Source organism: Alexandromys fortis, unplaced genomic scaffold (assembly GCF_014885135.2).
Source record: "Alexandromys fortis isolate MF-2015 unplaced genomic scaffold, M_Fortis_MF-2015_v1.1 scaffold_6, whole genome shotgun sequence".
In the NCBI taxonomy this organism is placed as follows: Eukaryota; Metazoa; Chordata; class Mammalia; order Rodentia; family Cricetidae; genus Alexandromys; species Alexandromys fortis.
The window spans coordinates 12,404,814-12,420,573 of record NW_026067902.1 but is presented as its reverse complement, the minus strand read 5'-3'; the positions used below and the strand labels follow the sequence as shown (position 1 = coordinate 12,420,573).

Below are 15,760 nucleotides of genomic sequence, written 5' to 3'. Positions count from 1 at the left end.
ATATTAACCTTCATCAGGCGATGAAAGGAGACAGAGACAGAGACCCACATTGGAGCACCGGACTGAAATCTCAAAGTCCAAATCAGGAGCAGAAGGAGAGAGAGCACAAGCAAGGAACTCAGGACCGCGAGGGGTGCACCCACACACTGAGACAATGGGGATGGTTCTATCGGGAACTCACCAAGGCCAGCTGGCCTGGGCCTGAAAAAGCCTGGGATAAAACCGGTCTTGTTGAACATAGCGGACAATGAGGACTACTGAGACCTCAAGAACAATGGCAATGGGTTTTTGATTCTACTGCATGTACTGGCTTTGTGGGAGCCTAGGCAGTTTGGATGCTCACCTTACTAGACCTGGATGGAGGTGGGTGGTCATTGGACTTCCCACAGGGCAGGGAACCCTGATTGCTCTTTGGGCTGACGAGGGAGGGGACTTAGCTGGGGGAGGGAAATGGGAGGCGGTGGCGAGGAAGAGACAGAAATCTTTAATAAATAAATAAATAAGTAAAAACTTAAAAAAAAAACTAAGCATCTCTGGCTTTGATGTTGCACACTTTTCAAAATATACAATATACTGGAAATATGAAAATATGATAAAAATATGCTAATTTAAAATCAGCTTTCCTAAGACTTAAGGATATCCAGAGTACTTCATTTACCTAAAAAAACTCCACTTCATTATCATGTATGATGTGCCAGCTAAAATGCATCCAACCTACTTATCTAGCTTTCTTCTTCAAAATTATCATATGTAATGAAAATATTCAGAACTTTACAAGTATGCCAACAGAACTAAAATGAATAGAAAATACTGTGCAAAGAAGCTGAATGTAATAGCACATGCCTACAATCCCATTCTTGGAAAGGAGAGGCAAGGCAGATAAGGATTTAGATTTAGACTGTCTCAGAAATCCCACTAAGATGTAAAATGGAGTGAGGAGGGACTGTGGATAAAGAACAGTGTCAGGACTGGAACACTAAACTTACGAGCACCTCCTTTAAAGGCTATGTGGATGCTAAGCTCATCTTCTAACTCCCACACACTAATGAGATGTTTACTGGGTATTTAGGCACCTATGAATACCCTACGATCATGTTTTATATATCAACCTGCTGTTCTTTTGAAGCAAGAAAATCATACAACTATTTTCATACTTTAAGGCAAACAGAAGATAGACTCATCACTCTCAATTTGCATATATTCACCAATTAAATTATGAGTTGACAACATCTACCCACTAGATACTTACTATGTGCATCATTTTAGTACAATGCACCTGAGCCTGCCTTTTACATATGCCTGACAGCAATGACACAGTTAACTCTGGGTCATATGAGTGATGACTCAGAAGGCATGTTAGTTATTATATTTCTGTATCTTTAGGAACAAATCCTGTTTCCTGTATTTGTTATTTGACCATTTCTAAAATGTAAGTTCTTTAAGGGACAGAACAGTTCAAACACTTCAAATAACTCACGGTGTTGCTACATCACTGTTCTTGAGGTGATGAGTAGCTATGGGCAATTTATGAAAGCAAAAGAAATAAAAACTACTTTTCAGGCAAGAAATACATCTTTTTGTTTTTTGCCATTTGTTCCATTCATTCATTAGATGTCATTGGAATTTATTTAATACTCTATCTATGTACATCATATATAGCCTTTTAACTTCTAGATTCCAAGTTCTTTGAAAGGAACAATCGTGTTCTAATAAACTTTGGGTCCTTGAAGAAAAGTTAAGCTCAGTAATAACTCCATAGAAAATGAACAGGGAAACGCTCTTTTTAAAAAACTGTTAAACATTTTAGTTAACAAAAATGCAAGCTAATTTGAACTTTTTCATGTTTCTCTTTGAAGCCTAACAGTTTCAGGTATCTGGGGTAATCATATAATGATAACAGTTTCAGGTATCTGATAGTTTCAAGTGTATGATAATCATACTAAAAACAATCTCTGCTAACCTACTTTTTACTGAAAAGTTTAGTTCTATTTAGAAGAAATGATCAAAAAAGTGAAATCACATTTAATTGTGCTGACATTTAAAAGTGTCACTTACGGATAACAGTTCTTTTATTCTGTTTGATGTTTCTTTAAACCTCTGTAAATCCATACTATCTCTGTGTCCTTAACAGGGGAAAAGGAAAAAAGGTTACAATGAAACTTTTTCTTCCCTATTAGATGAAGTAAAATCTTAGACACAAATGATTTATATTAATCTGTTAAGTAGTTTTCAGGCTCTGTAAACTTTCCTTTAGCTCTTTTTATATGTCATACTGAAAATACCTACCAGGAAGATGTCCAACAGCAAACAATCTCCTATTGAGAACCCCACAAACAATCTAAGTCAACCTTAGAATTAGAAGGGGACATTTTACTCTTACTAATGAAATACAAAATAGACTGAGCCAGGCTTAGTGGCAAACATCTGTATCCCAGCACAAGGGGGGTAGAGGAAGGAGCAACAAGATAGCCAAACAAATTTAAGGGAAACTTAGACTTGGTAAGATTGGGATAGATTTAATGCAGGAAATGTTATTTAATTAACCACATAAACTAATAATAAATACCAGTAATCTGATACCTAGATAACATGCCAGGTTGGCCTTAATATGGATATTCTACATGGTCTTATTAACAGATTCTCTAAATAATAATAACAGTGTCCATGACTAGGTAAATTTGTAGGTTGGGAAAAGCTAGAAAAACAGTTAAAGACTAGAACAGAAAGTTAATGGACAAGTCAGACAAGAAAGGCAAAAGGCCTCAGGTAGACCTTGTAATAGTATGAATATCACTCTAAGAGAGCAAATTATTAAAAAAAAACTTCTTTAAATATTTTAATACTCTATCAGAAGACAATTAGAACACTATATTCTCCCATATTACAGAGTTCAGCTAGCCCTATGACATTTTCTCTCTTCAGCTGTTTATTCTCCTCTATATGGCATGCTGTTAACATTCAAATATGCTAGGTCTATATTACCACTTAACACATTTAAGCTTTCAGATAATTGCCCAACTCCTCACATTCACACGTTATTTTACTACAGTCTAGCCCTCCATTCCTTTCCTGATCAAGTAATTTTCACAAATGTTATTAACATGATTAGAGTCAAAAGAGTATTTTTTCCCCATTACTTTACTTATGCTATCACTATTATGTAAAAGACTTTTCTTTTGCAACAATCTTTTCTGGTGCAATAGTGGAATGAATGCTGTAGAACGAACTACTTTCTAATGGATCTCAGGCTTGTTCCTCAACAGATCCATGAACCCTTAAACCCACTACTAGCCAATGCTCAGGTAAGTGTGTGGGAAAGGAGGTAGAAAGAATTTAAAAGGTAGCTCCTTTGTGCTGGTTCTTTAATGCACAAGATATCTAATAAAAGTGACAAAGGCTAGAGAGATGGCTCAGCAATTAAGAACACACACATAGTGGCTTATAACCATCCATAACTCCACTTTCAAGGGAACTGATATCCTCTTCTGACCACTGTGGACAACAGGTACACCCATGGTACACAGACATTTGCAGGTAAAAACTCATACACATAAAGAAAAATCATCTATCTAGAAATATTCTCATCTTTACATATGTAATTGAGTAGACCACAAATACAGACATGTATTTGATTGGTTGGGTAACAAAAGTTGCTTTTAGGCGAACCATTTATTTTTCTGGTTTTATTAAAGTTTTTAATATGATTATAATGCCTACTGTATCACTGTTAAGTAATGAATGTATGTGCTGTCCCTCTAACCCTAACGAAATTACTTGTAGCATACAGTCACGTTCAACACGGTCTTGGTTGTATATGAAATTACACATTGGTCCTATTCATATTGGTGTCAATACCTCCCTTATACCTTTCTACTTTTACCCTAGAATCTACCACTCACAAATCACTCACACCCTAACAACAATTGACAAATCCAACTGAATATGCAGTAAATTCAAAAGACAGTTCCCAAATAAGTTTATAATTAATGGCAACCTGTCTTATAGTACATTTTTATTAATTAGCTAATTACTTTTCTAAGGTAGTGTTTCTGACATCAAAAGCAACACTAATATACAGCAATAGTTTGCCAAACTTACCCACGAATGCTCCAAATTCTATGTTATCTCCTTCTGCAGCTTTATAGAAAACAGGTTCTGGATCTTTGGTTGCAGATTCCAAGTGACTTTTGCAACTTGGCTGAGATGGAGTACTCACAGAAAATTTGGTTGGTGGGGATGACATATGTGGTGAACTATTAGGTGAACTGCCTAATTTCTGATTTTTATTAAATATTTTTAAGATTTCTACCCCATGTCGCCTCTGTCTTAATTCTGGGGGAGAAACAGCACTTGGGAATAAGGCACCACAGGAGGAACCAGCCTCTGGAATGTTGAATTCTTTTCTCTGGGGTATCACAGGCAAATCTTGACCAAATATGTTATACTGGAGGTCTTTTTCATCTTTCATAAAAATGTTACAAAGAAAAGGATTATTACTTTCACGATCACCTTGAGGAAGAGAGGAACTCAGTGTATTTACAACGCTATGCTTCTTCCACATAGGCCTTACAGGAACGTCATCAATAAGATTCTGGGTCAAGTGTTTGGAAATACTCAATTCCCGAGTGATCTCATTGTGAACTTTGCTAGCTTCTGAAGCTTTCTGGGCTGTAAGTGTTTTTAATGTATCTACTGTCAGGGCTGAGAGATCTTGCAGATGGCCAATTTGAGAATCTAAAGACTGTAATGATCTTTTTATGTAGTTGACACGATCTCCAACTTCTTTAATCTGAATGCACATCTGCTCCACTCTGCAGGGGACAAAAGGGCATTTCAGATGTTAAAAATAATGTAGATGGGACAGGGAGATGGCTCATTAAAGGCCGAAGTTTGGGCTCTGTAATCTGGTCAGGAGAAAACGTTGTCCTCTAAAGTCTTCACTGAAGCCACAGCAAACATGCCCTCCACATGGCATGCATACACGGGGCATATATATATATATTTTTTTTTTTTTCCCTTGAGACAGGGTTTCTCTTTGTAGTCCTGACTGTCTTGGAACTCACTCTGTAGACCAGGCTGGCTTCAAACTCACAGAGATCTGCCTACCTCTGCCTCCCTAGGGTTGGGATTAAAAGTGCGCACCACCATTCCTGGCTTAAAACACAAAGTTTTACAAACAAATTTTGTTCCATAGGCTATCTGAGTTCACTCCTTCAAAATGTATATAAAACTACATATACAAAGGACTACCATCAGTGTCATACACAAATACCACACAAATACAAATACAAAAACATTGTAAAAAAAAAAACAAAAGCCTTAAAATAGTTATGAAAACATTACTTTTATCTTCTTGAAAATTTGAAAATACCAACTCTTCTCTCCTTGTAACTACAGTCAAAATACAAGAGCACTGAGGACCAGACTAAGAGGTATAAGCATTTCCTAATAAGTGTGGGCATGAGCTTGACCCCTAGCATCACTAAAGAGCAAAGTAAGGGGCTAGACAGGTGGCTCAGTGGTTAAGAGCACTTGCTGGTCTTCCAGAGGAGTTAGGATTTGAATCCCATCACCCTCACAGTGGCTCATAACCATCTGGAATCCCAGTTCCAGGAGATCAATGCCTTCTTCTGACCTCCACATGAACACAAATGCACACGTGAACACACACACACACGTATATAAAACACTCATACACATAAAATAAAAGCTTGTAACAAGAGATCTACTGGGTTACATGTAGCAAATGTAAAGAACTAACCTGATTTCTCAATGCTTGTAATATAAAGTTTTTTTTAACTGATAAACTAAACTAAACAGAGAACATATATCAGCTAACAGGATTCATTTTAACATACAGTCAGTAATAATTAAAGAGACTATCTACCTGTCAAAAGTGACACGGATTCTCTCTTCACTCCCAGAATGGAATTTATCATCCTTTTCATCAAAATACATTTCAACACACTGCTCTTCAAAGTCATGGAGTTTCTTTTGATCTTCTTCTGTTAAGAAAAGTTCTAAGGAGAAGAAGACCAGAAAAAAATTAGAACACAATGAACGCTACCCACCAGATTTCAGCTCGTGTCTTTCTCCTTCTACTTATTCATTGTTTTTGTTTATTTGATAGACAACTATTTATTTAACAGACTGGGTCTCTCTATGTAGTCCTGGAACTCACACACACCCTCTTGCCTCTGCTTCTCAAATGCTGAGATTAAAGGCATGCAAACCATGCCCAAGTTTTAGATATTTTGTCTCTTTTTACTTTCTTCTTTAATACTATGTCGTTCCTATTTCTTGCTTAGTTCTCTGATCATGTGTCTTGTAGGAGAAATTTAAGAATTTTATGAGAAAGAAAACCACAAAAAATTTAAATATAACTGACTTGTTGATTTACCGCAGGTTGTATGAAGATGTACTAATTTGGAAGAACAGGTTTCAAGAACAGGTAAAATGACATAGGTTATCATTTTTAACAAGAACTGAGGGGCCATTCCCCAAAAGCAGTTAAATATCAAATTGACTTTTATGATCATATTGTTTTGCTATTGTTTAAATGATAAACAGTTTGTTCTAAAGCCAAATATGATTTACATTGGCCCAGAAACAGAGATTTAGATTACCCAAATTCCATGTTAAAACATGGAAGCAGTTTTATGAAGTTTTCATAGTAACAAAACAGAAAGTCATAAATCAAGGCATTTTTGAAATAGATAGACATCTCAGCTATGATCTGAATTTATCTGAGGACACTTAAGCTTTTGATTGGTAGAAAGTTAAGGTGTTGCTAAAGTTAACATATTTTAAAATTTGTTTGTTTTTCTCTCAAGATAGGGTTTCTCTGTGTAACAGCCCTGGCTATTGGAACTTTCTCCGAAGATCAGGATAGTCTCGAACTCACAGAGATCTGTTTGTTTCTGCCTCCCTAGTGCCGGGATTAAAGGTATGTACCACCAAAACCCAGCTGAAAAAAACTTTTTGTTCTTTGTAACTGATATAACATTTATGTGTGACATATTATACTTGAAATAAGAATAATCAAGGATACTATTTGGGCTGGGTGGTTTAATCTCAGCACTCAGGGGGCAGAGACAGGCAGAGCTCTGTGAATTCAAGGCTAGCCTCGTCTAAAGTTCCAAAACAGCCTCCAAAATACACGCTATCTCAAAGAAGAAAAAAAAATAATACTATTTGGCCTAATAAAGAGAAAGTAGGAGATGAGGAAAGTAGGCGCCCTAATCAACCAAAATATCTCCAACCCATGTCATCACATTCTTTACCCAGACTCAGATGTTTTCCTGCTGTGTCTAGTTATTTGCACTTTATGAAACATTTGATGTTTGAAAGCACTTGTAATAATTTAGTGACTTTTAATTTTAGTTGTCTTCTGGCCAGTCTGATTTCATAGCTATCACTTTATGTGCTCACTCTAATTCTTAAAAAGACTGGTCTTTAATATCCAAATTATCATAGTTCTTATTTGCAGATACTCAAACTGTACCTAAAATTGCTTCATGTTGAGACAAATTTAGAATTTTCACAATAACTAATAGCTTATCTCTAAAATCAGTATTTAGCATTCAAGTATAATATTGAGAAGCAAAAAAAAATTTTCCTCAATTTATTTTACTTACTTGGTCCATCAGAAGTCTTATCTTTCTTTCTTCTTTTACATACACAGCAAAACAGGGAAACTATATGGCTGAGAATGATAAGTGGAGGAGGCAGAACTGGTTTCTCATGATAAGCCATAATAAAATGATAACGCTGATACTTCCATACAATATTGGAAATTGCCTTCACTTGTAAATATACATTACTAGAATGAACAAAAATAAAGCAGTTATATTCTGAAATATTAATACTAAATATTTCACCTTAATTCTGTACTTTAGTATACTTTCATTCAAAAAATGAGAAACCCTGTCTCGAAAAACAAAAAAAAAAAAATGTAAACAAAAAACTATATGTAACATAAAGGTTGATATTGTTGAGGACCTTAATAATAACCTTAGAAAAATGGGCAGGAAGGGAACGGCTTGAGGCTTTTACAAAACTATATGTAATGAATAAAACAGTCTTTAACCCTAGCACTTGGGAGAGAGAAGCAGACAGATAACTGTGAGTTTGAGGCCAGCCTGGTTTACATAGCTAGGGACACAGCCTTATTTTGATTTAAAGTCAAACAGCCCTAGAAGTACATATCCTCAAAAGTTCTGAACATTTAGAAAGGAAAAAAAAAATTTTCAAAAATATGTTTAGCAGGCTGGAGAGATGGCTCAGTGGTTAAGAGTATTGCCTGCTCTTCTAAAGGTCCTGAGTTCAATTCCCAGCAACCACATGGTGGCTCATAACCATCTGTAATGATGTCTGGTGCCCTCTTCTGGCCTGCAGTCATATACACAGACAGAATATTATATGCATAATAAATAAATAAATAATTTTTTTTTAAAAAAAGAAAAACGTTTAGCAGCAAAAAAAAAAAGATAATCTAATGAAGCAGTTTAATATACTGGCATGAAATACGATCTAGATCATGGAGAATGACATAGTCATTAAAAACTGCTTAAACATAAAACTGCCAGGCATGGTGATGCAGAGGGAGGTGGATCTACACGCAGGGCAACCTGGTCTACAAAGATAGTTCTAGGCCAGCCAGAACTGTCTCAAGAAATACGTGCACATTTACACACACACAGAGTAAGATTATTTTGAGAACCACAATTTATATATTCTCAAAAATGTTATATGAAGCCGGGCAGTGGTGGCGCACGCCTTTAATCCCAGCACTGGGGAGGCAGAGGCAGGTGGATCTCTGTGAGTTCGAGACCAGCCTGGTCTACAAGAGCTAGTTCCAGGACAGGAACCAAAAAGCTATGGAGAAACCCTGTCTTGAAAAAAAAAGTTATATAAATATAACCTAAATATCAAGTATAATTACTGTTAAGTTCTGTGTTTTTCTGCAATTCTCTAGCAACCCAAGAAAAATCTGAGATAAAGATCAAAAATTTTAAAACATGTTTTTTCCTATGTGTGTCATGTGCACAGGTCTCCTCACCATGTAGGTCTTGGGGACTTGTTAATAAGCACCTTTATCAACTCACCTCACCAGTCTTTTGACCCTTTCTTTAAAAGTAAGGTAGAGATTGAGACTGGAGAGATGGTTCAGAGGTTAAGAGAACTGGATGTTCTTACAGGGAGGGGTCTTAAATTCAATTCCCAGCAACCACATGATGGCTCACAACCATCTATAATGAGATCTGGTACCTTCTTGTGGAGTATATGAAAACATGCAGGCAGAACTGTATATAATAAATAAATCTTTTAAAAAATGGGGAGGGGCTAGAGAGACAACTAAGCCATAAACTATACTATTTTTTCAGAGTTTGGTTCCCAAGGTCCACATGGAAGCTCACAAGTTTGTTAACTGCTTGAATGTAGTATAAACATACATGCAAGCAAAAACATACCTAAACACAGAAAATAAAAATTAAGTTTAAACTAAAGTAGAGAATGATCAACAAACACACCTAGTATCTACCTCCACCCTCCATATCATACACATCCTTATGCACATACGCACGTGAAGGAGTACAGATATAAAACACAAATGCACACACGGATTTTATGTTGAAAATAATAAAACCTAACATTTAGAATTCCTCTGATTTGAAAAATCAAGTCTTATTTTTCCAAAATATTTAATACTTTAAGTCTCAATAAAATTTAGATTTTAAAACTCAGTATCTCCACAGAGAAACCCTGTCTCAAAAAACCAAAAAAAAAAAAAAAAAAAAAAAACAGTATCTCATTCAAAATGAAAGCTTTGTATCAAATAAATAAAGTAAATAAAATTCTTACTTGAAAAATGCGATAAGAAGATTAACCATAATGATATACTGTACAAAGAGGTAGACTGCCTGAAGAAATGGAGTCAGCCATGTGCCAGGACCACAGATTTCCTTGACAGTGGAATCGTTTGCACACACTTTGGGAAGAGAGAAAAGAATTTTAAACATAATAGTTCGGTGTTCCAGGTTCTTTGTCTCAACAGAAAAATTTGAGCATCTGCAAATCTGCTTAAGAGTTAAAAGACAAGGACCTTTGACAGGCCGCACTGGAGCCTGCTTTACAAGGACTCCAACATTGAGGGCTGTGGGGCTTCGGTTCTGCCATACTACTGAACTAAACATAAGCAAGGGTTAGTGCATGTTCATCTATCTGAAGACAGATTTAGACTGAGGGTAAACATAGATAAAAACCCTGGATACAGTGAAATATAGCATTTATATAAGAAAAATATCTGAATAAGACGGATTCACAGTAAACTAAGTTATAGACTTCATTATGTCTCCAAAGAGTTAAAATGCATTTTAAATATAAAATTACTAGATTTGGGGTCTGGAGAGATAGCTAAATGATTAAAAGTGAGGATCCGAGTTCAGTACAACACGTACGTTGGGTGAGTCAGAACCACCTGTAACTGCAGCTTCAGATAGATCCCATGCTTCTGGCTGTCACAGGCACCTGCAATTAGGTGCATATACCCACACACAGACAAACAAATATACATATAATCAAAAATAAATATATGTATTTTTAAATTTTGTTTTGTTTTCTGAGGCAGGGTTTCTCTAAGGCTGTCCTGGAACTCACTCTGTAAAACAGGCTGGCCTCGAACTCACAGAGTTCCACCTGCCCCTACCTCCCACGTGCTGGCATTAAAGGCGTGTGCCACCACTGCATGGTTTATAAATATATATTTTTAAATGACTAGATTTGAATTCCTTGTTTCTATTATCCATACATGAAATACTTTTGAAGTTAGGTCAAGCAAGGTGGGGCATAGTTTTAACATCCACCACAATTACAAGGAATAGCACAAGATTTATTTGGGTAGAAGGGATGAAAACCATTATGAATGAGAAACAATTCTATATAATCAATTCTATATAATTAATTCTATATGTACACTTATAGCTAGTATTTAGCCACTATTTTAAAATGTATATATTACTGAAGTTCTAATTATTACTATGTAGACGAGGCTTGCCTTAAAATCACAGACATCCTCCTGTCTCTGCATCTCAAGTCTTGGGATTACAGGTGTATGACACTTTGCCCAGGATGTCTATGTTTTATAAGATTCATATAAAAAGACACCATTAGAAAAATAGCAGGCAACAAAACCCTGAAAAATGACACTGAATGAGAAGCCATTAAATAAAAATTGACAGGTATATAAAACATCACTATTTTAGCCACTAGGGTCGTGTAGGAGAGATCCAAGTGTGGGGCAAGGAAGAGGGAGAGAGAGAACACATACAGTGTACTCTACAGCTCAGATGCAGAGGTCAGTACACCCCTGAAAGTTGCTGCCAATCAGTCAAACTAAAAATTTACCTCACAGAAATGGGCAACAGACGTAATGCTCTAAGACTGGGTTGGACAGAGAGAGTTACTTCATTTATCAGTTTATTCAGGTTTTCAAAATTTTGATATAAACTCAAAAAAAAATCAGTTATTGCCTTAAAAGGTTGTCATCATGTAAGCTTTTCAGTTTTCACATAGGGCCATTACTTCTGTCAGTGACCTCCCTGGCTTTGTCTAGGCTAATAATGGTACCCTCATCCATTACCTGAGAGGTATCTTTCCAAGCGATAAGAATTTAGGACAGACTTTTATTACACATTTTGTTTTTTCTGCGGTTAATGCATTGTGCAGGACATTTAAGTTTGACTGGAAAGCATACAATAATTTAGAATGTAAGTCTAACTTTACAAGATAACCAAAAAAACATTAAATTCTTACCATCAATTTCATATGCATACACTTCACCAAAAATCATCCAGTATGGATGAAAAACTATATCTTTAGCAAGAGACCAAGATGGTTCTTCATGAGGATAAAGTATTGCCTTTCTGGGAACACCAAAACTAAGTAATACAAGAGCCATTATCACTACAATGTAGAACATATTGGCGACCTGTTTTAAAAAAGGGGGGGATACTATTAAGACACAAGAGAATTTAAGTCCTGTAACAAATTTTCATCCTAAAAGGTATTTCTAATGTTGTAATTGACAGTAGAATATTTGAGCTTCCATTTATTGCTGATAATAGCATTCAGAAAAATTTTATCACTACATAAACCTTATGGAGATTGTATTTAAAAATGATTAGTGATGCTAAGCAAATACAGGCATCATTGACTCTATAATAAACTATCAGTAGTTCAAAATGTAGCCTATCTAATAAAGACATAAAAAACTATAGTTACATGGGCAAATTTGGAGGCTTAATTTCAGTAAATGCAACTCTTAAGGCTTGTCAACTAACAATGAAGTGAAGACTTCCCCCCACTTTGCCTCATACATCTGTATTTTGCTCACGTCATAGAACCTGGGACTAGAGACATATACCACAATGCAAATCTTCAATATAAAGAAATGTAAAGACCCTTGTGAGTACAGCACAGATAAGAAAGAGGTCAAGAACATGCAAGATAAAGTTTAAAGGGGAAGAATGGAGATACAACCTTTGGAGGAAGCAAGACAAAAGCTAACAAGATTATTATTATTTCTTATAGCTCAATATGATCTCAAAATTAAAGAAAATGACAGGAGCAAAAAAGTAGAAAAGGAGCCGGGCGGTGGTGGCGCACGCCTTTAATCCCAGCACTCGAGAGGCAGAGACAGGTGGATCTCTGTGAGTTCGAGGTCAGCCTGGTCTACAAGAGCTAGATCCAGGACAGGAACCAAACCACAGAGAAACCCTGTCTTAAAAAATCAAAAAAAAAAAAAAAAAAAAAAAAAAAAAGTAGAAAAGGAGGAAGGGACAGGGATGTAAAGAAGAGAGTGAAGTGAGGGAGAGAAAGAAGAGAAGAAATAAGGGAAGAAGAAAAGGTTAGTGTCAACGAGACACCCTATCACAGGGAATAAGATGAAGGGTAACAGAAAACAACCAATGTCATCTTCTGCCCACCACATACATACATACATACATACATACATACATACATACATACATACATATATATACACCCTCAGACACACACACATACATCACAAACACACTCCACATTAACACACACATTGATGAATATCCTTAAGGAATGGGAGATTAAGAGTATGAGGCAAATAAACCTAACTAACAGATATTTGTGGGTCCAGGTAAAGCTATATTAAAATATTTTTATAATTTTAAAGAAACAATTCATGCATTTCAGCAGATATTTCAACTTACCATTTTTCCAATCATCATTACATAAGGTCCTGCCTGTTGATTTACGGCTAGAAAATCTAGCAAACGCACATACCAAAATATTATATTAAGACAGTAAATTAATCTTCCAGCCACAAAAACATGATTATCATATGCATTCAAAAAGTTCCATTTTGCTCCAAATCTTAGTCCAAATCCAATGAAGAAAGAAATTATGGCAATTGTGTCACTGACATTGAAGTAGTCACTAAACCACACTTTGATCTTCTGGCTGATTTTCCCAGCTTCAGACATAAAGACCTAAAGGTTTAACAAGAAAAAAAGGTGACTCAAATCCTTTCAATTAAAACATATATAGAATCCAACTATAACACCACAGAAGAATTTTAGCTATATTTTAGTTTCAAGGTATCTGAGATCTGAAGATGTATTTAATAATAAAACAAAAAGTTAATAGATGAAAGATTCCTTATGGAGGCAGGCATGGTGACAAAACCATTTAATCCCAGAACATATAAGGCAGAGACAGGCAGAACTATATAGTGAGAGCCTGTTACAAAACCCAAAACCACACAAACAGAAACAACTTCTTATAAATTACTTGCTCAGCAAGTTGATGTAAGTAGAAAGTTGGGATGAGAAATGCTTTTGAAATGTTTTATTTCAAATCAAAACAGTACTTGCCTATACTGGCAACACATTCCAAAACTGCCTTATTTGCAGAAGATAAATAATTCAATGATTGAAGTAATTGTAAATATATAACTTATTAAAAATCTACTACCCAAGTAATTAAAAGCATTACCTTTTGAGTAATATATTCAAAGCTACAAAATAAAAGTGTTTCCCAATAGTAATGCCTGCTTTTGCTTTCCTCTCTCAAGCAATTTCCCTTCCCACAAAAGGCAGATACAATTAGTGCCATTCTCACAAATACATGCAAAAATGCTATGAATTCCTTACCATTAAACAAATTAATTTCAGCCATGATGACAATAGATTTAAAAAACACATGGACTGCCATCATTAGGTATTTTAATAAGCTTCTGTAGAAGCAAATAGGAGGAAAATACTATGCCTAATTACTTATACAAAACTATTTACAAGTATACAGCAATTAGTTTAAATAGAAAATACTTGGGCATGCACATAGTACATATTAATACACGCAAACAAAACACAACACAAAAGAGTCTTTTAGGCTGGAGAGATGGCTCTGCAAAGAACACTGGTCACTCTTCCAGAGGACCTAGGTTTGATTGTCAGCACCTACATGGCTCATAACTCATCTAGGAGATCTGATGCCCTCTGCTGGCTTCAGTTGGCACCAAACACATGGACACACACACAAGCACAGTTAAAACATTCATAAACATAAAATGAAATAAATACCTGGGTGGTGGTAGCACATGACTTTAATCCCAGCACTTGGGAGACAAAGGATGGCAGAACTTTGTGAGTTTGAGTCCAGCCTGGTCTAAAGACAGTTCCAGGACAGGCTCCAAAGTTACACAGAGAAGCCCAGTCTCAAAAAACAAAAACAAAACTAAATAAACTAAATGTTTATTTTATTTTTGAAACAGGGTTTCGAGCAGCCCAGACAGGTCCTCAGATTCACTGTATAGCAGAAGATGACCCTGAACTCCTAAACCAGTGCTGGGATTATAGATGTATATTCCCCATCCCCTAAGACTTTTTTGTTTTTGTTTAAGGAAAGAAAAAATTTTTTCCCTTCTCAAAATTATGATGTTATAAAATTGCCAATTTTAAAGTAGAAAAGTAAGAGATACAAATAAATCCTACTGGCGACTGGAGGCAACACAGGGCACTCTAGGGGGTATACAGCCTGAGTGCTAAATGGAAACCGACCTTTAATTTACCTGACTACCACCATGCACATTCATTACTTCTGACGAATGTCGGCGATCATGTGAAACTTGAGGAAGTAAGATAAAAATAAAATCTATGTTTTGATTTTGAGAAAAATTATTATATTTGTTAATTATAGCAAAGTGAACATAAGTTACTAATAACCATTTTGTTTTCCTGAGAGAGGGTTTCTTTGTGTAGCCCTGGCTGTCCTGGAACTTGCTCTGTAGGCCAGACTAGCCTTGAATTCAGAGATCGGTCTGCCTCTGCCTTCAGAGTGCTGGGATTAAAGGTGTGTGAACACTGCTCTGCTTAAGCATTTTTTAAAGATCATGGTTTTCAGAATGGCAAAATAAACAAGCTCTAGACTTCCACGTATCACTGAAATTACAAGAACATACCCATAAGCACAACAAATTAAAGAATCCTGCATGCATGCATAATATACAGTTACTGGAAAGAAAAACTAGACATACCTCACGGACTTTCTCAATAGCATAGGTAAAAATATAAGCGATAACAATCCATTCTTGAACTGAAGGTAACTGTTCCATTTGTACAAGAACTACAAATGTATAAAGCATCAGAAATCCTAAGTATGCCAACTAATAAAAAAGAAATAAAAGTTATATGAATAAAATTAATTACAAAACAAAACATTATGG

The 15,760-nt window shown here is 35.7% G+C and overlaps 1 protein-coding gene across 6 annotated transcripts in view; it reads right to left on the bottom strand.

The window, feature by feature from the left end:
• The window catches only part of Trpm7 (transient receptor potential cation channel subfamily M member 7), an 89,404-nt gene that overhangs the window by 21,328 nt on the left and 52,316 nt on the right, over positions 1–15,760 (bottom strand). For 4 of the 6 annotated variants that reach the window (XM_050131579.1, XM_050131544.1, XM_050131553.1 and 1 more), the window contains 8 exons: positions 15,572–15,660; positions 13,248–13,526; positions 11,815–11,989; positions 9,865–9,991; positions 7,638–7,822; positions 5,888–6,020; positions 4,099–4,811; positions 2,056–2,123 (listed from right to left, as the gene is read on the bottom strand). In XM_050131579.1, coding sequence (XP_049987536.1) covers positions 2,056–2,123; positions 4,099–4,811; positions 5,888–6,020; positions 7,638–7,822; positions 9,865–9,991; positions 11,815–11,989; positions 13,248–13,526; positions 15,572–15,660 — 1,769 coding nt within the window. Of the gene's footprint in view, positions 1–2,055; positions 2,124–4,098; positions 4,812–5,887; positions 6,021–7,637; positions 7,823–9,864; positions 9,992–11,814; positions 11,990–13,247; positions 13,527–15,571; positions 15,701–15,760 lie in introns of those variants that run through there. The other 2 variants (XM_050131562.1, XM_050131589.1) reach the window with 2 other exon arrangements.